Source organism: Gymnogyps californianus, chromosome Z (genome assembly GCF_018139145.2).
Source record: "Gymnogyps californianus isolate 813 chromosome Z, ASM1813914v2, whole genome shotgun sequence".
Taxonomy (NCBI): domain Eukaryota; kingdom Metazoa; phylum Chordata; class Aves; order Accipitriformes; family Cathartidae; genus Gymnogyps; species Gymnogyps californianus.
The window spans coordinates 33780524-33805276 of NC_059500.1; the positions used below are offsets into that span (position 1 = coordinate 33780524).

Here is a 24753-nt window from a genome sequence, read left to right on the forward strand (position 1 = left end):
AAGATACAGCTTTTACTTTGCTGATTAAAGAGAACGTTTATCCAGTTTTGTTTGTATCCTGGAAACTTCTCTGTACAAAGGGGGAGTGAAGAAGCCTTTTGCTTGAATGTGCAGGACCACACACAATAAATTTGTGTTGTATTTGCAAGATTAATTCTTTAAACCAAGTTGAAGATTTGTACATTTTAATACTTCTGGACTTATACCTTTTATCCCCTCTTTTTCCAAAAGGTCTGTCTGTCTTAGTTATTGGAATGGCCACTGTTGTGACAACGATTACAGGACTGTCTACTTCAGCAATAGCCACAAATGGGTTTGTAAGAGGAGGTAAACCTGCTTTCATAAAGCTTTTAAAGCTTTCATCACTCTGAAGCATACATCTTAAGGATGGCACCTCTAATTTATTTTCCATTTTTTTAGCATCAGGGAAAAAAAAAACAGTATGGATGACATGTAGGGAAGAGTTAGTTTTCTGAGGAGCAGAGTCTTCCGTGTGTTCTGCATTTGACTAATCAGTCATATAATTAGTGAAAAGTCAGTAATTAGCCTACTAATTTGATTTGACTAGTGGCTTGTTTTTCCACTGTAGAAGAAACATCTATTCTTAATTTTTGGAATACAAACATTTTTAGAGACGCATATCCAGGAATGAATAGGATCTTAATTATTCTCTTCCATCTGCACTGGTTTGTTAAGAGTGTGCATGTGTGCTTGTATGTGTTCGTGTCCTGAAATAAAATTTCCTAATGAAAAAAATAGCTTATATATGTATGAGACCATACGAAAGGACATGTTCTTTTTCTATTGTGATTTTTTTTTTTTAATACACAAAATAAATTCTCCAAACTCTTGATTATCTCCAGCTTTCCTGAGGGTGATGGTTTTCATTCTCTTTCATGGTTTATGTGGTGTTGTCAGCAATTCCTACAAAATAGTTTTGTGAGTGGTTGGTGCCTTTGATATGCTCAAACTGCTTCATGACGTTACAAGACTACTAGTAGAAAATGTGGTGGAATTAAAATAGAAGCTTATAAAATTCTCTTGGTTAAGAATGAAGAGAAAAACCTCACTATCACAAAGTAAACAGACCCAACGAGAAGGATCAGCCATGAATCTTAGCATTATGTCAAGCTTAGTTTCTAAGTGCCCTTTCTTTTTTTAAATTGCATTATACATACCAGATTTTCCTGTTAAGAGCCGTTTTTTTAGTCACTCTTGCAAAATAATACTTCATTAGAAAATTTGAAGTGCTGAATGGGAGGAACTGTAGAATAAAATCACAGTTGCTCCTATGAAAATCTTACATTACAGTAATATTTTTCTTAAGTTAACATTCTCATTTGCAAAGTATGTCAAAGCTGGATACATATGTATGTTTTGCACAAGAACTGTAATGCAGTGAAATTAAGGATTTCCTGTTGCAAATTTTTAATGTTCACTCAGTTACTTCAGGCTGGAGCTGGAGGATTTTGTTGCTTCTAGAAAGCTTAGCCTTAAATTGGAGGAATGTGCCATTGCTACATTTTTTAAATTTTACTCTATTGCTGTAGTTACTCAGTTTTCCATTTGTCACGTGGGATTTGAGATGTTGTATTTGTCAAGCTCAAAAATACGAAGAATAGGTTCTGAAAAATAGAGCGGCCGTGTGGTTGTTTTGGGAGTCGCGTTGGAGGGCAGAAAATTCCTGTAACAGCAGAGCTTTAAGAAACAGGTCGTGGAGGTTTGGAACTTGAGTGGGTTTATTACAGTCTACTTTGCCACTTTCTTGAGCTATAGCTAATGAAAATGTGTAATAGTAGAACTATGCACAAATGCTTTGAGTAGTTTGAAGTAAAAAGCTGAGTAATACTGCTGCTTGTGTTTTACAATTTGTTTTTTAACCATAGAACTGGTTGCATGGCTGAATAATATGATGTGGTGCATGAGTCAGGTGATTATTTCCAACTGGTGTCTTTTCTTAAAAACATGAAATGTATTCCTGAAACTTCAGCGTGCTTGTCCCTAAAATACTGAGTTTTGGGTTATTTTCTAATACATCAGGGAATATGCAAGAATAAATAGCATCTTGTTCAAGCAAACTTTAAGTAGCTGATGACTGTCTATTCTTAGGCTCTTTCATGTAGTGATTTTTTTTGTCTTGTCTTTTTCTTTCAGGAGGAGCATATTACTTAATTTCCAGAAGTCTGGGGCCAGAGTTTGGTGGCGCCATAGGTCTGATTTTTGCATTTGCCAATGCTGTTGCAGTAGCAATGTATGTTGTTGGCTTTGCAGAGACAGTTGTGGAGCTGCTCAAGGTATATGGATGATAGTGGTTATATTGATTACACTGTCCTTTATGCAAGTTTGAGCTGCCATCTAATCATAGAATGGTTTGGGTTGGAAGGGACCTTTAAAGGTCATCTAGTCCAACCCCCCTGCAATGAGCAGGGACATCTTCAACTGGGTCAGGTTGCTCAAAGCCCCATCCAACCTGACCTTGAATGTTTCCATGGATGGGGGATCTGCAGCCTCCCTGGGCAACCTGTTCCAGTGTTTCACCACCCTCACCGTAAAAAAATTTCTTCCTTATATCTAGTCTGAATCTACCCTCTTTTAGTTTAAAACCATTACCCCTTGTCCTGTCACTACAAGCCCTATTAAAAAGCCTGTCCCCATCTGTCTTATAAGCCCCCTTTAAGTATTGAAATGCCGCAATAAGGTCTTCCTGGAGCCTTCTCTTCTCCAGGTTGAACAATCCCAACTCTCTCAGCCTTTCCTCATAGGAGACGTGTTCCATCCCTCCGATCATTTTTGTGGCCCTCCTCTGGACCCACTCCAACAGGCCCATGTCTTTCCTGTACTGAGGACTCCAGAGCTGGATGCGGTGCTCGAGGTGGGGTCTCACCAGAGCGGAGTAGAGGGGCAGAATCGTCTCCCTCGACCTGCTGGCCACACTTCTTGTTATGTAGCCCAGGATACGGTTGGCCGCCTGGGCTGTGAGTGCACATTGCTGACTCTTGTCCAGTTTTTCATCCACCAGTACCCCCAAGTCCTTCTCCGCAGGGCTGCTCTCAATCCTTTCATCCCCCAGCCTGTATTGATGCCAGGGGTTGCCCTGACCAGTTCAAAGACATGGTATGAGGTACAAGGTTACTACTGATATATCTGTAAACTACTGCTGTAATTCAGTAGCTTTTTGGTAAAAAACATTATCATTGGTGTCAAATGGAAACTTCCCACACTGTTTATCTCTCTGAAAAAATAAATTGTATAATTTGTGGTCAATTCCAAGCTGACTGTTGAGAAGAGTGGCAGTACAGATACATGATGCAGAATTGTAAGTTGTTAATGCTGGGATTCTTATCAGTGAACTGTTTCTTGTAAGTGGTAGTCGTTTATATTAAGCTCATTTTCAAAGGAGTTCTGCTTATTAAAACCAATTCCTTGAGTTAAACGCAACCAAGTATTATTTGTCTGTTGGATTTTTTGATTAAATGTAATACTGAGAAGAACTCAGCCATACTTGTAGATGGGGAGAAGTTTGGAATATGTTAAAAGAATTAAGAGCAGTAGTGAACAACAAGTAAAATACATGCATAGGTGCAAGATGGTAGCATTTGCCTTGCTGATTAATCTAATTCTCTGGCAGCTGAAGACAGGCCGTTCTCTCTGGAGATGGGCTATGAATAGGAATGATCATTTCCATTTAGAAGATTCAGTGATTCAAAACAAGACAAAAAGCAAATTACTTGTGTCCATACAGGGAATTTAAAATGAGTAAATTTGTGGTATAGAGGTTAACTCTATTAATAAATTACAGTCAATAAAATGCTATTCTGCAGTAGCGAAGATAAGTACTGGATAAAGTATATGACTGTGTATTTTTGTTGTTTATTTTGTTAGGAAAATGGAACGTTGATGATTGATGAAATGAATGATATCAGAATCATAGGGGCTATCACAGTGGTTATATTGCTGGGTATTTCCGTTGCTGGAATGGAATGGGAAGCAAAAGTAAGGAACTATTACCTTTTCATTTATTCTCTGCTTCATAATTTTGATTCCATTCTCTACCTCAGCTGTTTGATTTATTTTTAATATATTTAGTGCACTCAGTATTGCATGCATGGTATGTTAGAACTCAGTCAATGGGCAGTTTTTATGTAATAGCTCTCTGTCTAGCACTAGCATGTGCAGATCTGGACAGCATTTCAGACCTTAGACCACTTTGTTCCACTGGAAGCTTAAGCATCTATGAGAACCTGAAAACCAGCATAATCTACTCTTAATGACACTGTCAAGTAGGTTAACGGTATTACCCTCTTCTGGGCAACTACAGCACAACAAGAAAAGGTAAGAGCATTAGCATGGGAATTTTCCCTCACTGGGAACTTCAAATGAGCTCTGTGGATGGAAAATAGAGGGCTGGAGGTGAAGCCAATCTAAAGTTGTGTAGTTTCTGCTAACTCAAAACCAGTATTCTTACCTTCCATTCCACTCTCTTCTGGTTTTGTTTTCACTTGGAAACAGCCAGACGGTGTGATGCGGTCACTAGGCCCAGCGTTGAGAAGGGTTGTGAACATTGGTGGTGATGAATGTGTAGGAGGGGGAACCTACTTTCCTCATCTTGTTGTGGCTGCATGGTCTTAGGTCAACTCTGATTGTGGAAACAAACACGTACAGATCCTAGGATACCTTAATATCGAGGTTGCCTTATTAGTTTTCTGCTCTGCATTACTAGGCAGCATAGCTTGCTCACTGTTTCCTGCACCTGGTAGGCTTTTTCTGAATATCCATCCACAGTGTGCTCAAAACCAATTGAGAAGAGCCTCACTTGGTCTCCCTTCCTATTTGATATTTGGTTCACAATAGCACCTGTTTTCTGCAGTGAGAGGCAACTGAAGGAGCTTCTTCATGTAAGTGTTACAACCGTTTCTTATGCTCCTGCATCAAGATGATGATGATGATGCTCGTAATCAAAATGGGAGAGGGTTTTTTCTCATTGTTGCTCCCAGCCGTAGAAAAAGGAAGTGAAGATCAAGTGCATTACTTGGATCTACCACAGGGAGAAAAGAATCTACAGAAATTGACTTTGGCATGTACTTTTAAATTGAACAGCACACTTCTGTAAAAATTGTTTACCTTTCTCAGGTGGTCCTTCACTGTCTGTAACTTCAATTTGTAATGGTATCTTTATTCACCTGACTTCAAACAATACTGTCCTCCTTAATCTCGACTGTTTAGTTTTTCCTTTGAATGAAATAGTTGTTACTAACCCTCTGGCCACTGTCACTTAAAGTCACAAGAAATATCTTGCTTTTGCTCCGTAGCATGAGCAATTCTGTAACAATAGCTTGCATAGAAATAGCCCTGTTGTTTAATGTTTCTATATCAAACCTGAACAGTGGTATCACTGTAGCATCATCCTTATTAGGAATTAGGTAGCTTTCAAAAATCCTGTGCTCAATGCAAAAACCAAGGCTTGTTGGCTTGCTTTCCGCATCATGGACGAAGGCAGGTAGGAGCGATGGTAAGCAACTGAACCTGTCAAACAAGCACTTCATGTGGGTTAACATACGGCTTAGCATAGCAAAACACTAATACTTCCCTCTTGATTAAAGTATCTATGATGTTCTGCTGTGCCTTCCCCATGACTTAGAGAATGCATTGGAAAAGGGGACAAGGTGAATCTATAATAATGCCTTTGAAGTAGATCTAAAAGCTAAGAGAGATTGGGATTCCAGAGAAGCCTGCTTAAAAATGACTTTCAGAGTTTGTGATCTCTTACCACTCAGGTCCTTGTGTTGAAGTCTTAGAAGTCCATTCTCTGTCTGAGACTTTTGAATGTAAGGAAGATATTCAGAAAATGCTCTTAGCTTCAGGGAGAAGCTTAGGTTTATTACTGGATAAATCCACTTGTGGCAAGTGCTCTGTGGTAACTTCATGTTGAATTCTCTGGGCTTATTGAAGACTTCTGTAAGCAGCCAGCTGCATCCTTACACCTCTCGCCTATTCTCTAGGCATGGCAAAGGAGAGATCTAAATATGATGCACAAACTGGTTTCTGCAGGTGGTCTTCTAACTGCTCTTGGCTGTCACGCTCTGTTTATCGCTGTACTGCCCTGTTTTCTTGTGAGGCTCTGTGAGCTGAAAACTTTGTTTTGTAACGATCAGCAATGCCACAGTGCTATTGCATATTAAGTTCTGATCTTAGGCCTGAAAAAAAGTCAAACTACAAATAGCTTCCCCCCAAGCCACTGGCATATGCCTTTATAAGGAATCAGATAACACAAAAGATAACAGGGCAGTGTGATTGCTTATTTAAATGTAAAACCTGAACCATCTCTTCAATGCCTAGATTTATCTTTACTCACACTTCTGAGGCGTTGGATGGTTTAAAGTACTTCTTGTTCCAAGTGTAGGGTTTATAATGGTTTTATTGAATGGTGGCTAAAAATCTAGGTTGTAATGAAAAAAGTCTCAAGAAAACTAGAAATTAATAAGTAATTGTGGTAGTCTGCAATTTAATATCATAAATAAGGGTTGAGAACATGAGAATGGAACAAAATAATCTAGTCCATTGCATAAAATAGCAAAAAAAAGCTTTTTGATTCCTGATGTAATAAAATTCTTAGTAAAGTGAATATCGCATACTAAAGTATAAGGCAAAGTATTATGATCACGGTTAATAAGGCAATACTCTTAGCATTTGTGTGCGTTTAGCTGCTCTTGTGAATTTCTTCAATCTACTCAAATCCATTCCTTCTGGAAGGCTTATAGAGAAAGTAATTCTTTTAAGTATTTTGTCTTTAGAAGCATAACTGTGAGGGGTATGGTAATAACAAATTCTCTTTTGAATGGACGTTAAACTTACAAATTATTCCTATTTCTTTATTAAAAATCCTGGTACATTTCTCTCCAGCTTGCCTTATTTGTGGAAAACAAACTGAGAAGACCAAGCTGAATTTGGAATCAAGTAAATATTTACATTTTAGAACACAGCATGGAAGCTTGAAACTGTGAAAAAGAGCAAGTTCTTCTGTCTGACTGCAATCATTGTATTTTCAGGCACAGATAGTCTTACTGGTGATCCTCATACTTGCTATTGGAGACTTTGTCATAGGAACATTTATTCCTTTGGATAGCAAGAAGCCTAAAGGTTTCTTTGGTTATAAAGGTATGTTGGAACAGTCAGTATTGTAAACAGTATCTTTGCAAAGAGGAGACATGGCTGTCATAATTAAGTTAAACATCTAAAATAGCTTATAGTCCTCTTTAAGTATAGAGATTTTTTTTCCTGACTCTTTCAAACTTCTGCAGTTTTGTTCCTTAAAGCTGTTGGGCCAAAACTTGGTCCTGCCTGCTTAATATCAAATACATTAAATTTAAAAAAGCTGGATGATACTGTAAGTACTTTTTCTGGTTTTAAAGGCTATTTAAGTTTACTGTGTTGACTGTTATTTTGAGTCGGAGTGATGAATTAGGACTTAAATATTCTACGCTTAATTTTAAGAAGGTCATACAGCTGTGACTTTCAGATTTTTCACAGAGCTAATAATGGCTGGAATGGGCTAACACTGTAGCTTGTATATGAATATTGATAGACTTAAATCTTTTTCTACAGCTGAAATATTTATGGAGAATTTTGGACCAGATTTCCGACATGAGGAAACTTTCTTTTCTGTATTTGCTATTTTCTTCCCTGCTGCAACTGGCATACTTGCTGGTGCGAATATCTCAGGTGATCTTGCGGTGAGTAGTGAATTAGCAAATGCTGTTCACAAGCACTGAGTGTACATTTATCTCTGTCATCACTGTCCACTGACATCTTTTCTTTCAGGATCCCCAGTCAGCCATACCTAAAGGAACGCTGTTGGCCATCTTAATTACTACATCGGTTTACATAGGAATTGCAGTATCTGTAGGTAAATAGAGCATGTTTTTAACTTTATCCTTTCACATTCATTCTGAGGGTGTGTTTTGATATGGTTTATGTAATTCTTTATGTAAAGTCATTATGTAATTGACTTTCAGGCATGGGAGAGTAATACCCAGAGGTTTCTAATTTTTATTGTTGGATGTTCAATTTTCAGATGGCTTTATAATTTCCTATAATGAGTGATATTTTTCTAAGACTAGTGACTGCTTCAGACTAAAGATGACAAAAGACTTCATATGGATGTGTCCTCATTTGTTGCAGTTATTTATATTAAAAGATTTACAATTTAGCAGTGGGGTAATCCCTGGATTAGAAGAGTGCATTTTCAGAAAATACTCACTGAACAGACACATGTATTGGTTTGAAAATGATGGTAGTCAACTACTTATCTGAAGTGAATTGTGGTATGATCAAACAGCTCTTCAGTGAGGATGCATGAGCAGTAATTCCCCAGTAGAGGGAGGAGAATGAGTGGTACATTCATCTGGCCAGCCCACTTTCAGAAGTGTTGTCATGTTCAGAAACGTTGTCTGTAGTTTTATTTTCACGTGGAAAGAGCAGAAACAATCATAGACTGATCGGAATCTTGTGTAACCTCTCTTCCCAGTCTTCCCCACCCCATAGTGGTTTGAAATTCTCTGTAGAAGTTGCCTTGGGGTTTCACGGTTTCTATATCAGTTTTGCTCTAGAGCACCGATGGTTAACCAGGTTTTTCCCCTCTCATAAAATAATTCTATTTTAGTAACCTTAAGACCATGAGATTGTAATCATACGTCACATATTTCTTGCCTGTGATTGGAAATGTTTTTATTTGTATCACATAAATTAGTTTCTGGCAGTAGTAATCAGTTTTCTTGTATGAAAGACCTTGCCTTATCTTAGCTGTCCTGCCTTTTGAATGAAATTCTCATTTATAAAAGTACCATTGATCTTACCACTAATGATACTTCCTTTCCAAAGATACCAGTCTTGCTAGTCTGCCTCTGTTGGCTAACATTGTATTGTAGCTCTGCCAAATACTTTCTCTGTAGTGATTGTACTTTATGCAGCATAATGACCTACACTTATCTCCTAATTAGATAGACCACATAGACCTCTGTTACCAAATTTGAATACTTTAGAACTTGAATCCACATGAGAGCAAAATGCTCATTAATATTCATTTGTTAATGGAATACTTTGATCATCTTTCAAACATTAAAAACCTCATTTTTCATATTGTGAAAGGAACAGTTTGAAAAACTAGCTGAATATGAAATTGTTTGATGCATCAGAGATGTCCTGCCTTAGTTGCCTCCTGTAACTTACACTTAGAATTCTGCTAGTTAGAAAAGGCCAGTGCTATTGCAGAAATCAGAGATTATGACATGAGTGAAATTTAGCTTTTTTTGAGGCATTGGATCAGGAATCAGACAAATACAAATACTTTTATTCCTTTCCCCGCACACTATTCCCCACTCTAAGTTTCCAGAGTAGTGATAAGCAAGTCATTAAAACTTTGAAGGGGCTAGTAAATGTCACTGAGTAGTTATGTCTGAAGAGGAAGATGATGTTCTGAATTTAGCTCAGTATTTGCATGCTCTGTAGTAAGAAAGAGGGTTAAGAAACTATAAAATCAAGTGATGGTGCATAACACTACCTTCAGTTAAAGAGCGATGCGGAAACTCATGATTCACAGAAATAATACGTTGAGCTAAAATTGTGCTGGTAAACTTTTGCAAGTCTGTTGACATTGTTTTTCTCTGTGCTAAAACTTACCTTTTCTTATTAGACTCAGATTTATTCAAAAACTGAATATCATCTCAGGCAAGAGAGCAATTAGTTTGTTCTTCATAGCGAAGATGTGCTTAATATTGAAATGTATTAAAAGCGTAAATGCCATATTTTAATGTTGCTCTGTGAGAATAAGCTTACATAAAAAGGGAATTGAGCTTGACACATGTCCTTAAGTTCAGGTTCAGTTTTTTAATGCCTTTTTTTGTGATTGTGTCCACTCTAGGTTCTTGTGTTGTTCGAGATGCCACAGGGAACGTTAATAACACCATTGTCACCGAGCTGACAAATTGCACTACTGCAGCTTGCAAATTAAACTATGATTTCTCATCCTGCCAGACAGGGTGTCAGTATGGGCTGATGAACAATTTCCAGGTATGAAACTTTCTCCTAAATCTGTTTATTGGCTTTTGTGTTTGTTCTTCTTTTGAATTGCCTATTAAGAAAAATCATAGGCTAAAAACGCTTGTCTCCATAAATATAAGGTTTATCTCGAATAGTTAAGTGGTACACTCTAGCTAGTATGTGGAAGAATAATGTAACTATGTTAAAAACTTTAGGGTATTTATAGACAGGTGGTATAAATATTTGCTCTTCTGAGTAAACTGCTTAGGTGGTGGGACTGCAACTTTCTTTAGATGTCTGAGTGTCATCTTTCAGTGATGTGGATAGAAGTACTCATTGTTCAATAGTGATGCATAGTAATCATAGGTAGTCTCTGTCAATAACTTCTTCCTTAATTTTTAAAATTTCTTAGAAAATATGCTGACTTTTTAAGAATCTTTTACATATTTGTCATAGTATCCTCTTTAATGGTAAGAGCACTGTGAATTTTCATAAAACCTGATGTTACTGTATTTAAAAATCCTCTAGAAGTCATAGGGTAATTCATAGTCTTCAGCTTGCACTTCACAGGTAATTGGGATGTCCATGACCTATTGGTAAGGGTTTGAAAGAAACCAAGGAAAACATACTTATTGCCGATTGACTTAACCTTGCTTTGTGGTAGTCCCATCTTTGCCCTAAATTTTTCTAATAGGCGTACAAAAAGTTGGCTAGAGATTAAGCTGAAATCCACTAATGAAAAAGGTGTCTGGCTTGTGGGTTTTCATCAGAAGTATGTGTGGTGCTTGTACTCCTTACATGTCCTGCTTACATGTTAGTTAGGCTGACAGCCTTACCTGCAAAGCTGGGTTGAAAACCTATTTTGTACATGATGAAATAATGTTGCAGTGCAGACCATTCTATTAGAGTAAAGTACATTTTTGTAGTGGAATAATTCCACTATCTGTGTGGTGTTACTTTGTTCTGGTTTAGAAAAAGTCTGTGTTTAGAAACACGTCAGAATTGCTCTTGTGGGAATAATTTTTCTGCAAAATCTGATTACTTTCCTCATTTGTTTAAGCTCAAAAGAACCCAGTATATCATCAAATGTACAGCTGAGAATAGTGTAGAATGGTTTCCTCTGATTGTATCTTTTTCTTTAAGTCATAACTTCAGTAAGGTTGCTTACCATAAATGTTGTTTGTACTTCTAATAAGTCATTAATGTTCTAGTTTCTTACCATTTGGTCTAAAGAGTATGTCTGTCTCCCAGATTATTCTTGCTTCCCTCTGTGGAAAAGTAGTGGGTTCCATATAGGAAAAGTCACTTTCAAGGCCAGGGGCTGCACAGAGAATGCAGTGCCCTTTATGCCCCCCTTTATGTTGGGATTTGGAAAACTTCGTCATGGAGACTGCACAGCATCTCTGGGCAACCTGCTGCAGTGCTCAGCCACCTTCTCTGTGGAATTTTGTTTTTCTAATACCCAGTTGGATTTTCCCTTTTGTTTTTTCCCAGTTTGTTTTTTCTCTCATCCTCGTGGCTTTGCTGTGCATCTCTGAGAAAAGTCTGATTATGTCTTCTCAGATGTCAGAAGGAAATCGTTTGCATGAGAGGCTGTCTACCTACAGATAAACTGTTTTCCATTTTCTAACTGATCTACCCTCAACTTAGTAGCTCTGAATGGTAGCTGTAAGGAGATATTTTTTTTTTAATATGTGAGTCACGGGGGCGGGGTGCTCCAAGCTTGTGTACCTCTCAAGCTCTTCATACAAACATAACTTCTTTCTGTAGGTTAAATAACTGAGAACAAATACTTCACAGACATAAATTAATCCCTAAAGTGAGCAAAGATTGTTGTATTTGTCTTACGGCTTGTAAGCATGCAGGTTCTGAGGTTGAAAGTGCCAGCTTACTCGTCTGCACAGCCTGGTGACTTTATCGCTTTGGTACACTTTGTGCTGCATTCAGTTCTTCTGACAAAGAATTGATTTCAAGCTAGTGCTTAGACAGCTCAGGTTTTGAATGTGTTGGGGCAGCAAATGGATGACTTGTAGTATGATTTACCTGTGGAAAGCTTAGATGAAACTAAGAAACTTAAAATGAGAACAGTTGGTGAGACAGACTTAGTCAGACTTGCATAGAAAGACCATCTTTAGTTTCTGTTGTAGTCAATGCAAATGAATTACAGGTCCTCACAGGCTTCAGACGTTTCTCTGCTCAGTGTCAGTGACATTTTTGTGCCTAGGCTGTCACCTGGTAGAAGAGCAACTTCAGAAACTTGCTTTGGGCTCTGTAGCCTCAGCCTGGAACTTCCCTAGAATAAGTTACAGCTTTGGGTAATTTAAATGCAAAATTTGGTCAACTTTGGATGAAAGTTGAAAGTAGCATGAAACTCCATTCCAGAAACAGTGTAAAAGCTCTGCTAAAACATTCCTCCTATGAAGGAAGGCAGCTGTAAAAATTTGAAAAAAGTTAGGGGAAGGAGGAGTTGAACAATGCTTTGTCCATATTCATTATAAAAATCTGATTTTAAAGAACCTGCTGCTTGTTTTCATGTGGCATTTTTTTCTGCTCCACAATGGGTGGACCAAAGAACTGAAACTGTAGTCAAAATATGATATTTCATTATCCCAAATGTTTGAAATTTAAGAAACTGTCTGAACAGTAAATGCCGAGCAAACATGAGTCCCTTATCAGCAGTAACTGTGTATCTATCTCACCACACCAGTGGTAACAGGGCAATTCTTACTAGGTATCTGGCCTTCCAATTCTGTGTGTTAAGGATGAAAATTTCAGTCCTATAGCTAACTGCATATGTGGGCTCCTTGGTTTTGTGGTCATGAGGTTTGGATTATGGTGCGTATGTTGGGGGGGAGAGGGAGGGGTGTTTAACACCATGGCATACTGGTTCTGCTGGAACTGGTTTCCCTTTTGTTCCCCTAGCTTAGAAGAAGCTTCCTAATGTCTCTTACGTTAGTAACCTAAGTTGTAACTTACTAGCTTTTAAAATGGACAAACTTTATCTGCATACATCTTACTCGGATTTCTCTCAAATTTATGAAACAGATGTAATATTTACACTATTTTTGAATAAATGGAGGCAATGAACAGAACCTAGAAAGAGAATGTGAAATCTGAGTAGATTGTAAGAACTAAATTGCAAGAAGTTGATGCAAGTGTAGTAAAGTGAAGGCCTTGAAATAACTGTTTTAAATCAGACGGGAAGAAAAGTGATGGAGTCTTGTACACAGATTCTGTCCATAAGAAGTCCTTCCAGGGAAGATTGATCAAGCTGTCCTTGCAGGAAAGAAAATTTTTATACTGCTTCTACAAAGATTATTCAATGCTTCTTTATTATGTTGCTATAGCAAAGGTTTCATTCTAAAATATTTGTCAGTAAAGCGTTTACACCCTTAACTTCTCTTCTAGAATGATAGTGTAGGGTTATTACAAACTGGCATTTACAACTGTAACTTTTTCTGTTGATTATAAAACTAACTTAAACCTGGGCATAGGAGGGATAGCTTAATATATGTGTCATTAGTTTGATTCATCTATGAATAAAGGCCTGTCCTACTGTTTTTGTTGTCAACTACAAATATGCTTCAGGAGATTCTCTCCTTCATTCATTACGCTACTATGAGAGCTACTTCACTCTCATTTTGTACACCTGCAGTTATTTAATTTCTCTTTTTAGGCAAGGTATGCCTTGAACTGGGCAGTGAAACCTGATGTAGCGAAGAGATTCAGTTGACTGAGAGACCCAGAAGTCTTTGTCAGTCTGATCTGGAGAAAAATGCTTAATTTTATCATGAGTTTAGCCCTAGAAATATGACTAAAACTTCATCAGTCACCTGTATGTTGTTTCTGAGAGCATGTCCTGCCTAGTAAGATTGCTTTAGACAGCTAGGTTTTACAACTTCAGGTGACAGTAACTTGAAAACTGGACACTTCTGCATGATCTTTCTTGCCTGCCTTCAGTCCCTCTCCTGATACTCTAGGTGAGGTTGCCAGGATGAAAGAGCCAAGTAATCAGTGCAAATGATGCAGAACCTCATTCTGACACATTGTGCTTGAAAGGCACTGTGCTGGGTTTGGTACATTGACTAAAAACATAAGCTTTTTCAAGATGGTATCAAATTCTTAAACACTGTCTGTCTTCAAGCAGCTTAGGCTTTTGTTTCATAAAGAAAAGTGCTCTGTTAAACCATGATTGTTTTTTAAATACATAGTTCTGAATCTTAATTCACTTGACACATGTAAAGCTGGATGCAGCTATGGTAAGGAAGTAGTCACTAGAATGGTAGAAGAGGGTCTTCAGGCTATATGGCAGTTAGACAGAAACTGCTTTGGTTCTAATTTGGGATTTTTTTTTAGTGTCTTATCAACATTGTTCTTTTACACTCAGCTTACTGAGCATTTATCATTTTATTAGTCGTCCAGTCTACCAAGAATTGCATATTGTATTTCACTCGCTGGGGTTATAAAGATGTCCTAGGATGTGATCTTGGGGAGATAGGAAGCAAGTTTGTCCTGTCCTTGTGGTTTTGAATGGGAAACGAGCCTAACTTAGAGTGATGGGGATCTTGAGAAAGACAACCGGCTTTCCTGAGATCCAATTTCAGTTGTTTTGTCACTTGGGCTTTCTGAGACCATGTTATTCAGTGGTAGGCTAGTCAAAATATGTAACAAATTCCAATGTATTTTTCTTCCATGACTTATTTTTAATGCTCTTATGAACCCATGGAGACTTCCGCCATTGATTGTTTTGACCTGAGAATTACATGTTTGGACTATATGTTCTGTGAAAAGCCACCTTCTCTTGTTTTGAAATTAGGATTGATTTATATCCCCTGATGTATCCCTAGTTCATTCATAGATATGAATGCATGATATTCAAACAGCTTTTAAGTGGAGGGTACATAGTATTTTATTTTTCTGTTTGTGTAGTTAATGTTGCCATCCATTTGCATAGTATACTTTTTCATACCCTTTTAAAAAAAATAATTATTTTGCTTTCAGGTGATGAGCATGGTATCGGGATTTGCACCACTGATTTCTGCAGGTATTTTTTCAGCCACTCTGTCTTCTGCATTAGCGTCTCTTGTGAGTGCACCTAAGATCTTCCAGGTAAGCATGGAAGCAAAACCATAACCTTTTAAAGAATATTTTCAATTAACTTTTGAATCAGAATTTTTGGAAGCGGACTCTGACATACTGCCATCATGATTCATACCAGTTGAGATCAGTAGATTGATCTAGTATTTACCTGTTGGTTAGAATGGGAAAACAGTGTGTTACTGTTACTAAACGTAGCTAGACTATAGTTTGTTCCAGATCTCATGTGTTTCTGGTTAGTTTAGAGATTAGTTGTGGTGTAACTAACATTACAGGAATCTACAAACTCCTTTAGATGTTTTTTGTTATAAGTAACAGTGGAGCACATACATACAAAGATAACAGATTAGTTCATTTCTCAGAGTAATCACAGAAGGAGACAGCATGTCAGAGAGTCAGGACAGCATGTCATTCAGAGAATACATTATCAAAATAATTGTGTACCAGTTCTTGCGTAAATCATTTACGTTGATTTTGTTGGTGTATTTTGGATGTATTTTGCTTTACCTTCTTTTTAACCATTTAATCTCATTCTTTGTCTTAGAAGTTCTCTTTAATTGGGTAAAACTTTAGTGTCCTCTAATGACCTTCTTTCCCAAAAGTTCCGTAGGGAGTCAAACATAGAAGGGATTTTGTTGCAGAATAGAAGCACAAGTATTGATGCAGAGAACTAGTGTATACATTGGGCAAACTTTCCACTTTCTGAGAAAGCATCGTCTCTAAAGAAAGACTCTGTGATTTTAAGACACCAGTTAAGTAAAATAGTCAATTACTTACAGAAGAGCAAAGCTTGTTGTTATAGATAGAAATTACTGAAGGATCGAATACTCGAAATGCAAAATGTCAAGATGCAAAGACAATTGAAAATAGAATTAGTACATGGTGGCTATAAACGTCCTTCTTCCAGGAAGATAATATGCAGTGGAAGACAGCGTTAGTAAGCATTAGTAAGGATACATTTTGAACAAAATGCATGCTGACTCTTGAATTTTATTTTTTCTTAGGCTTTGTGCAAGGACAACATTTATCCAGGATTTCAGATGTTTGCTAAAGGCTATGGGAAGAACAATGAACCACTGAGAGGATACCTTCTAACATTTTTAATTGCTCTTGGATTCATACTAATTGGTTAGTCTGAAATTATAATAAACCTCAATATCCTTTTGTCCTTTACAAAGCATTCTATTCCATATCATGACTTGATGACAGTGTCCTAGAGGTCTAAGGCACAGCTTAATTCTAAGCCAGCATTCTAAATCTGTTTATTTTGAGGGTTATTTTCTCCTATCTTCTAGACGTAACTCTGTCTAGAACTGCAATAAATTTGAATTGAACTGTAGCAATACTGCTCTTTTCTTAATAACCACGTTATCTGTCTTCAGATACTATCAATCAATAAAAATACACCTTTCGCTTGAGATGGAGATGTTATATCTTGTAAATACGAAAGTTTATTTCAGGTTTTTACTAATTACAAACAGCTTCAGTACATGGCAAACTTGCATGAAAAATACTTTTTAAAGTGTGTTTTTCTGTTAAGTTACAAACAGTAGAGATGAGTGCTGATGCTGCTGTTGCTAAAGGTGAAGATAGTCTAGGTAGAATTACATGTGTTCTATGTAGATGGCAAACTAATTGTGCTGTGTCCATCCGTAAGTCCTGTACCAGTGCTTTTAAACTTCCTTTCCCAGTTTGCTCTTTCATCCTTCCCCCAAGTCTGCTTAAGGCACAGGTATACCCATGATGTCCCTACTGCAGCATGCTGACTGGAAGCTTGATTGCAACAAGTAGAAACTTGCAGACTAACTTGGCACATTCTGCATTTTGATCACTTTTTTTTGATAGTGAGAGTACACATATGAATGTTTTGTACCATGCTGCCTCAAGGAAAGGAGAGCATCAGGTTCTTCCATCTCTTTCACTAAAGAGGGTGTACTCATCACTGTTGTGATGGTATTGGTCTGTAATAATGCACTATACTATACTAGTACCATTGATGCAACTTTTCATTTAAAATGCAGGCAGATGAACATGTTTGTCACATTGGTCACACTAACTTTGTCTGCTGTTGCCATTCACTGTAGTTGATTGTCTCTTAAACTTATTAGTGTCTTGTTCTTTGCTGTTTGAGAATTGCGCTAGAGACGTGCTGCATACGTATTAACGCTCTGTCTGCTGTTTCTGACATTCTTCAGAACCCAGTGTGTTGGTGCACTGTTTGATCAAGCCATGGTAGGAAAGACATTTTCTCAAGTATTTTGAGAAAGTATGTAGTCCTTCAGAAGTGGCAGTCCTGGAACACTTGGTAGTGTGGAAAAATTTTTATATTTTTAAAACTGAAAGTTACACTTCCTGACTATTAGAAGATAACTGAGTAAATAAGAGACCATTAAGATAATAGGTCTGTCTGTTGAACAGAAAGGACAAACTGCTGCTTCTTAGAGTACATCAGAAAATAAGGTTGTTTGTAGCAGATTTTTTACTTCAGAATCTACAAAGCCACTGGATGATATCTTTCATAACAGCCTGCTTTGTTTTTGGTTTTACAGCTGAACTGAACGTCATTGCTCCAATTATTTCTAACTTCTTCTTGGCCTCATATGCCTTGATTAACTTCTCTGTATTCCATGCTTCTCTTGCAAAATCTCCAGGTAGGAACTACATTTTGGGGGTGAGAGTTTAGCCTGCAATTTCTTTATGCATAAGTACAATTCAAAAGTTATCAATATAAATGAATGTTTAGTATAATTTAGTGACTAAATATCTATTTGACTCTCATGGTGCATCTGAATTACAAGCATAATATGGTATGTACTTGGGTCTTCTGAAATTTTGAGGACTGAGTGATCCTGTAGAGCTTGGGAGCTACTAATTTTGTCACCTTTGCTGAGGGAGCACAAGATTATTCAGTGTTTATTCAGAAACTCTTGGAAGAAAGCTTTCTTGCTAATTCAGTATCTGGCATTCAAGAACTACCCTCTTGTCTTCTTTGGATTTCTCTGTTAATGTGTTTCATCTTCCAATCCAGAAGAAATGGGAATTGCAGGTGGTATTGCCACATTTTTACAGCTTTTGTTGTGGGAGGCTAGTTAGATAATAGCAATAAGCCAAAACCCAGTACTTGCAGAATAGGTATGTATCATACCTAGTTCACTATGCATTTGTACGGAAATAATGCCCTTAAAAGCTTCTTAAGTTGCTGAACTGGTAGATACCATTATTTTGCCAGAGCATGTGCACAACTGTTTACACAACAGTTCTATGCCTAATATACTTGTTAATCTTGGGTGTGTTAGTGGGGGTGTCCGTGTGTATTTACCTGATTTTGGATAAACTTGTGACAAATAAGGATGTAAAACAGTCACAGTCCAGTATTTTGACATATTCAAGTTCTACTTGGATATATCTGTCGTTTTCCTTTTCATGTGGTGAAAATTTCTGGCCATGTGAAAATAGTAAAAACAGACAACTGGAAACAGTTAGTAGTATGTGAGAGAGCGAGTCACGAGCTGATGATTCATGTTGTACTACCTTTGAAAGCAAAAATCAGTTGTCGGGTAAGCTATTGCCAAAGGTTCCTGTAGCCTGATTCAGTAGATATACTGGCACAAGCATCTTCAAACTTTCCTTTTGAGATAGGCTTTTAGGGAGCAAAATTGGGAACATTTACGTATCTGTGTAAGAAAGATTCAACTTCATTTGAAAGGTGTTGGAATATTGAAAGCATAAAGGTACCACAGTCTTTTTTTTTTGTTACTGAAACTGTAACACATTTGCATGAAATGCGGTGCAGAACTCTAGGGAGGGAAAAGACGGATAGCTCCTTCCTTATCTTGGAGTAGTGATTAAATTAATTTCCCCCCTCTTTTCTCTTCTGTCCTCCAAATTATATTTTGACTAGGTTGGCGCCCTGCTTTCAAATACTACAATATGTGGATTTCTCTTGTTGGAGCTATTCTGTGCTGCATTGTGATGTTTGTCATTAATTGGTGGGCAGCACTTCTAACATATGTCATAGTCCTTGGACTCTACATTTATGTCACTTACAAGAAACCAGGTATGTATAGGGTCTTCTTTTGGTTACGGTGGAAGGAAGAGGCATGTAGAAAAGGGAAAAAGGGATGGCCTTTAGGGAAAGAAAAAAAAAGAGAACTTCAGTTTGGCCAACTAGTTAAACTTCTGTTCCAGGCTTTTTAGTTGTAATGAAATGTAATTATGCCTGTATAGTCACTGCTGGTTTTCCCCCTCCTCCAAAATCATCAAGATGCGCGCCTTGCATTTAGACACAAACATTTGAATGAAAACTGGAGGAAAAGGTGCCTATGGAAAAAGCTTGGGTTGCAGCAAAAAAGGCACTAGGAAAGCATGTTATGTTTAGGTAGGGAGTGAAAGAGGATGCTCTCTTACCTTGCCAAATTGAAAAGGGATTTGAGTGGTGGTTGTTTTTTCAGTAAACCGTTCCTATAGCTATGAACAACAACTTACACACTTTCTTCCTTCCTCGAAGAGCACTGTATGATCATAAGTGTAAGATGGAGCAGAACTGAACCAAAAAGTGCTCCTGAAGTTGAAAATAAGGAAAACCCTACATCCTGGGCTATGAAGATTATGAAGTACTTAGGTGATAAATTCATTGTAGCTATCAAAAGATGTATATGGGAACAAATAGAGAGGATACTGGGATCTTTCATTTCCTTATAAAAATAATCTAAAAGGAACTGTTTAATGTAGCAGTTTTTCACTGAAAGTATTTGACTTTGTTTAGGCAATGTTTTGAGATTACTTTTTCCGTTGCTATGATATAAAATAACTAAGCACGGCATTTTTTCCTGAAGTGTTATTCTTTTGAGTCTGAAGTTGTCACAGTCTTTGAAGTGTTGGGGGAAAAACCCTCAATTCTTTCTTCCTCTAATTGTAAACTATCAGGCTGTCACTTGTTTGCTAAAACTTCTACAGAAATGTTACCTTTAAATACAATTGCCTATTTAGCTGTAGGGTTTGTTGACTAGTATTGTGTGTGTACCAAGATGTAGCTTAAATCTCCTGTGTTTTCAGTTGGTATTCGACATGCATTTTGTGATCATGTAGTTTTACAATGAACAGCTTTAAATAAAATATCGGAACTTCAAATCTTCCAACAGATGTGAACTGGGGATCCTCAACACAAGCTTTGACTTACTTGAATGCACTACAGCATTCTATTCGGCTCTCAGGAGTGGAAGATCACGTGAAAAACTTTAGGTAACAGTTAATATTAAAGACATAGGAAGTTACTTCTATGTATTTAGTAGGATACTGTCACGTTTGCTATCTTGGTTTCCATTAAATGCCTATTCATCTCTTGTGAGATGAAGTTTCACAACGTTGAATTTCACCACCACGGACATTCTCTGGACATATTTACATTAGTATTTTGTTTCTGATTAAGAGTGCACTTCAGAAGCAAGTCTGTGGATGATGCCTGCTTATTGTTAGATGCTTCATGGTTTGCATCATGAACTGTGAATTGCCTTCCTCTCTGAAACGGAATTGGAAGATATGCTCCGAACTGCTAATGAGCATTCAGTACACATGCTTGGGATAAAACTGATCTAACCTAAAATCCCCAGGATGTGTATACCGTGGATGTTGTCCTCAACACCAGCTATTTCACATTAGATGTATTCTCTCATTGCACTTCAGTATTGGCAAACAGGCTATGTGAGTGTTTTTCACACAGCTGAAGAACTGATTTGTTGTTTGCCAGCATGGTTACCCAGGAAGGTCCTACTCAAGGAGGCAGTATTCTATCCTATAGTATTTATGCCAGTTTTCTGGAGTAAGCTATTGTAGAAGAAAGATGCTTCAAAAAATTTTAACAAAAAGTATTGACTTAAACTAATTCCTCCAACTAAATAGAATCATAGATTGAACATGACTCCACCATGTGGTCTTGTCCAATCCCCGACTCAACTGACTCACCATAGATCTTGCTGCAGAGTTAGATACAACTTTGTTGTTACATGAGATTGCTCAGGGCCATATCCAGTCAAGTTTTGAGTATTTCCAAGGATGGAGGTTCTGTCGACCTGTGTCTTTTTAAATAGAGCAGTTGCCTCCTACACGCTGCCGGTGCTCAGCACAGGATTTATAGTGTTGACACTTAGTCTAGCAAATCTCTGTCATCCCTTGAGCTGCAGCTGTAAGAAGTGTATTCTGTTATGCTCAGTGTATTAGCAAGAGAATCTAGCTACTAAAATCTCCTGTTGTGTACGAAGGGAGACTTTGCGTACTTAGGGCAGAATTTACTAAGGGGTGAATTCAGGGAGAGATTCTTGATACAGGTGTCATTCTCTGCGGTTATGTCCAGAATGTAGAAGCTAGCAGCGACAGTTTTTCAAAGAAAAGATTTATGGTATTTCCTGTCAGTTGGGAAAATACTCCAGTTCTGACCCCTAGCCTCTCTTGGAACTGACTACATTTTGTTGAAGAAGTACAGGAGAGGTACTTACAATGTCTATGTTGCATACATGCAGACAGCTGAAATTAGATGTGTCAGCCAATCGTGATAGGTACCAGCACAATGTCAAAGAATATGACAGTAAAACTAAATTACAAATGTATTAATATGAGTATTAATGGGCTTTCCACTTACAAACTGAAAAGTGTTGGTTGTTGTAGGTATAAACCATGGAACTTGAAGTTGGTTATGAAACAGCACTTCTTTCTGAAGTCCTAAGTCGTCATGTGACATTAAAATCCCTGATTTATTTACAAACATTGTATTACCTAATTACACCAAGCTGCGTTGTTAACAGGAAAAAACAGTCTACATTCAGAAACTTGTTTGTTGCTTAGGTATCAAGAGCAGCAATTTTCAAACTTCCCCTAATGCAAATCTAAAGGCTGGCATTAAATAATTTGCAATACCTAACTGTAATTAGTGTTGCAACCTCACTTCTGTCTGCTGTGAGTCTATTTTTGGTTGCAAACTTCAATGTAGAAACAAGCTTTATAGGAAAATTCTTACCAAGTGTAACTTTCTGCTTGTGCTGATACAGTAAATGAATGCTCTGCTGATCAGTATGTATTTAGGATTGCATTGGAAGTACTTCAGCTCTTTTGTTTGGGAAGCTAGAATATAGCTTTCTGAGTTTTAAATTTCTTTAATTATGATCCTAAGGAGATATAGATCTTAATGTAAGCTAGTTTTAAGCACAGTGGCTTTAGGAGAACTATTTTTGTCCTGATACTGGTTTATAACCTATGGCAAAAAATGTTTTGAGTTCTAGAGATACATTCTAAACCAGAGCAGTTCAATATTTATTTATTTATAAGATAAGTTTGCAGATGACACCAAGTTCAGTGAGAGTGTTAATGTGCTTGAGGGTAGGAAGACTCTAGAGAGGGATCTAGACAGGCTGGATCAATGGGCCGAGGCCAATTGTATGAGATTCAACAAGGCTAAGTGCCAGGTCCTGCACTTGGGTCACAACAACCCCATGCAATGCCACAGGCATGGGGAAGAGTGGCTGGAAAGCTGCCTGGTGGAAAAGGACCTGGGAGAGTTGGTTGACAGTTGGCTGAATATGAGCCGGCAGTGTGCCCAGGTGGCCAAGAAGGCCAATGGCATCCTGGCTTGTATCAGAAATAGTGTGGCCAGCAGGACTAGGGAAGTGATCGTCCCTCTGTACTTGGCCCTGGTGAGGCCACATCTTGAATACTGTGTTCAGTTTTGTGCCCCTCACTACAAGAAAGACATTGAGGTGCTGGAGCACATCCAAAGAAGGGCAACGAAGCTGGTGAAGGGTCTAGAGAACAAGACTTAAGAGGAGCGGCTGAGGGAGCTGGGGTTGTTTAGTGTGGAGAAGAGGAGGCTGAGGGGAGACCTTATCGCTCTCTACAACTACCTGAAAGGAGGCTGTAGGGAGGCGGGTGTCAGTCTCTTTTCCCAGGTAACAAGTGAAAGGACAGGAGGAAACGGCCTCAAGTTGCGCCAGGGGAGGTTTAGATTGGATATTAGGAAAAATTTCTTCACTGAAAGGGTTGTCAAGCACTGGAACGGGCTGCCCAGGGAAGTGGTTGAGTCACCATACCTGGAGGTCTTTAAAAGACATGTAGCCGTGGCACTTAGGGACATGGTTTAGTGGTGGACTTGGTAGTGTTATGTTTATGGTTGGACTCGATGATCTTAAGGGTCTTTTCCAACCTAAATGATTCTGTGATTCTATTCTGTAAGTCTAATGTGGAAAATGAACTGGAGCTGCTATAGAGATCGAGACAGATGACTTTAGGTGATCCTTATGATATGAAAAACTATCTCCTGAAATGAATTCTGAAGTCTGGACACTTCATCTTTTAAAATTGATGAGAAAGTTGTCTAGAATAACTTACTTGCAGCTGTTTGGCTCTGCCTTCTGAATGACAGTAATTTGGAAAAAAGCATATGATTCCAATTTTTCTGTTGGGCACAGAAGAATCTCAGCTAGAAAATGCAAAGGGATGTGACTTACAAATGGGGGAAGAAATTCATCCCTCTGACCTAGTCTTCTCTGAAATCTGTTTCTGATTTTTTTTTTTAAATGTGTAAATTTTCAGATTTAGTGGGATTACTAAGTTTGGAACCAGTTAATCATAGGTCTGCTGACAGTTGTGGAAAAATTGATCTTTACTTAATTTAACGTAGTCTTCTAAAAGTAGATGAGGTTACTGCCTCTCCAGTGACGATTATGTTCTTACGGCCAATATTTGGAAGAAACTTCTTTCTGTTAATAAAAAACCCCCCACAACTCCAGATGAAATGAATTCCAACCTTTTTTTTCTCCTCATCTATTCACAATTCTAGACCTCAGTGCTTAATTATGACAGGTGCTCCAAATGCACGTCCAGCGTTGCTTCACCTTGTCCATGCTTTCACCAAGAATGTGGGCTTGATGATCTGTGGCCATGTACATATGGTAAGTGTTTCTATCTTTGCTTTAAAGTTCCCTTGGTTTTTTGGTTGTTTTTTTTAACCTATTTGCTTTTTGTTTGTGGTTCTTGTTTGTGTGCGGGTTTTTTTGGTTTTGGTTTTTGGTTTTGGTTTTTTGTTTTTTGTTTTTTTTTGAAGCGAAAGCATTATTAGACATTGACAGGTGCAAAAAGAGAGATTTACTAGTAGGATCCACTCATCTGTGGGTCATCACTATTCCAGTTAGGTAAACCACAGGGGAAACTTTGCAAAATTAGTATCTTTGATCATTTGATGCTTAAATGCTGAGGAAGCTTTGTAGGAGTAAAGTGGAACATTGGATTACAGCCTGGGTCTCTTTCTGTCCTTGTGTCATACAATTGGATAGCAGTTGGTCAAAATGATGCACAGTATACAGCTAGATTTCCACTCAGTGTTACTGTTTCAGGGAGATTGATTCCTGTGTAGATTTCTTACAAAGCCTGGTCTAAAATAAACCTTCTTGAGCAGTAAATTCAGTATCAGTTTAGCCAATAGTTAAAAATTGCTCTTAACCTTTCAAGTAGTTTTTTATTCCTTCAGTTATCAGATTCATTTCATTGGCAGGTGAAACAGTAATGTGAACAGGTTATTTCCTTTCCTGTTCCCTTTCTGCTCAGACCCTAGTATTTCACTAACTTTCCATGGTTTTT

The 24753-nt window shown here is 37.8% G+C and overlaps 1 protein-coding gene across 1 annotated transcript in view; it reads left to right on the forward strand.

Annotated features, from left to right (window-relative positions):
- The window catches only part of SLC12A2 (solute carrier family 12 member 2), a 58835-nt gene that overhangs the window by 19120 nt on the left and 14962 nt on the right, over positions 1-24753 (forward strand). Inside the window, exons 4-16 of the mRNA XM_050912703.1 lie at positions 232-327; positions 2155-2294; positions 3883-3993; positions 7047-7155; positions 7603-7730; positions 7819-7903; positions 9917-10065; positions 15037-15144; positions 16137-16260; positions 17682-17783; positions 19034-19189; positions 20274-20373; positions 23957-24068. Of these exons, the coding sequence (XP_050768660.1) occupies positions 232-327; positions 2155-2294; positions 3883-3993; positions 7047-7155; positions 7603-7730; positions 7819-7903; positions 9917-10065; positions 15037-15144; positions 16137-16260; positions 17682-17783; positions 19034-19189; positions 20274-20373; positions 23957-24068 (1520 nt within the window). The remainder of the gene's footprint in view (positions 1-231; positions 328-2154; positions 2295-3882; positions 3994-7046; positions 7156-7602; positions 7731-7818; positions 7904-9916; positions 10066-15036; positions 15145-16136; positions 16261-17681; positions 17784-19033; positions 19190-20273; positions 20374-23956; positions 24069-24753) is intronic.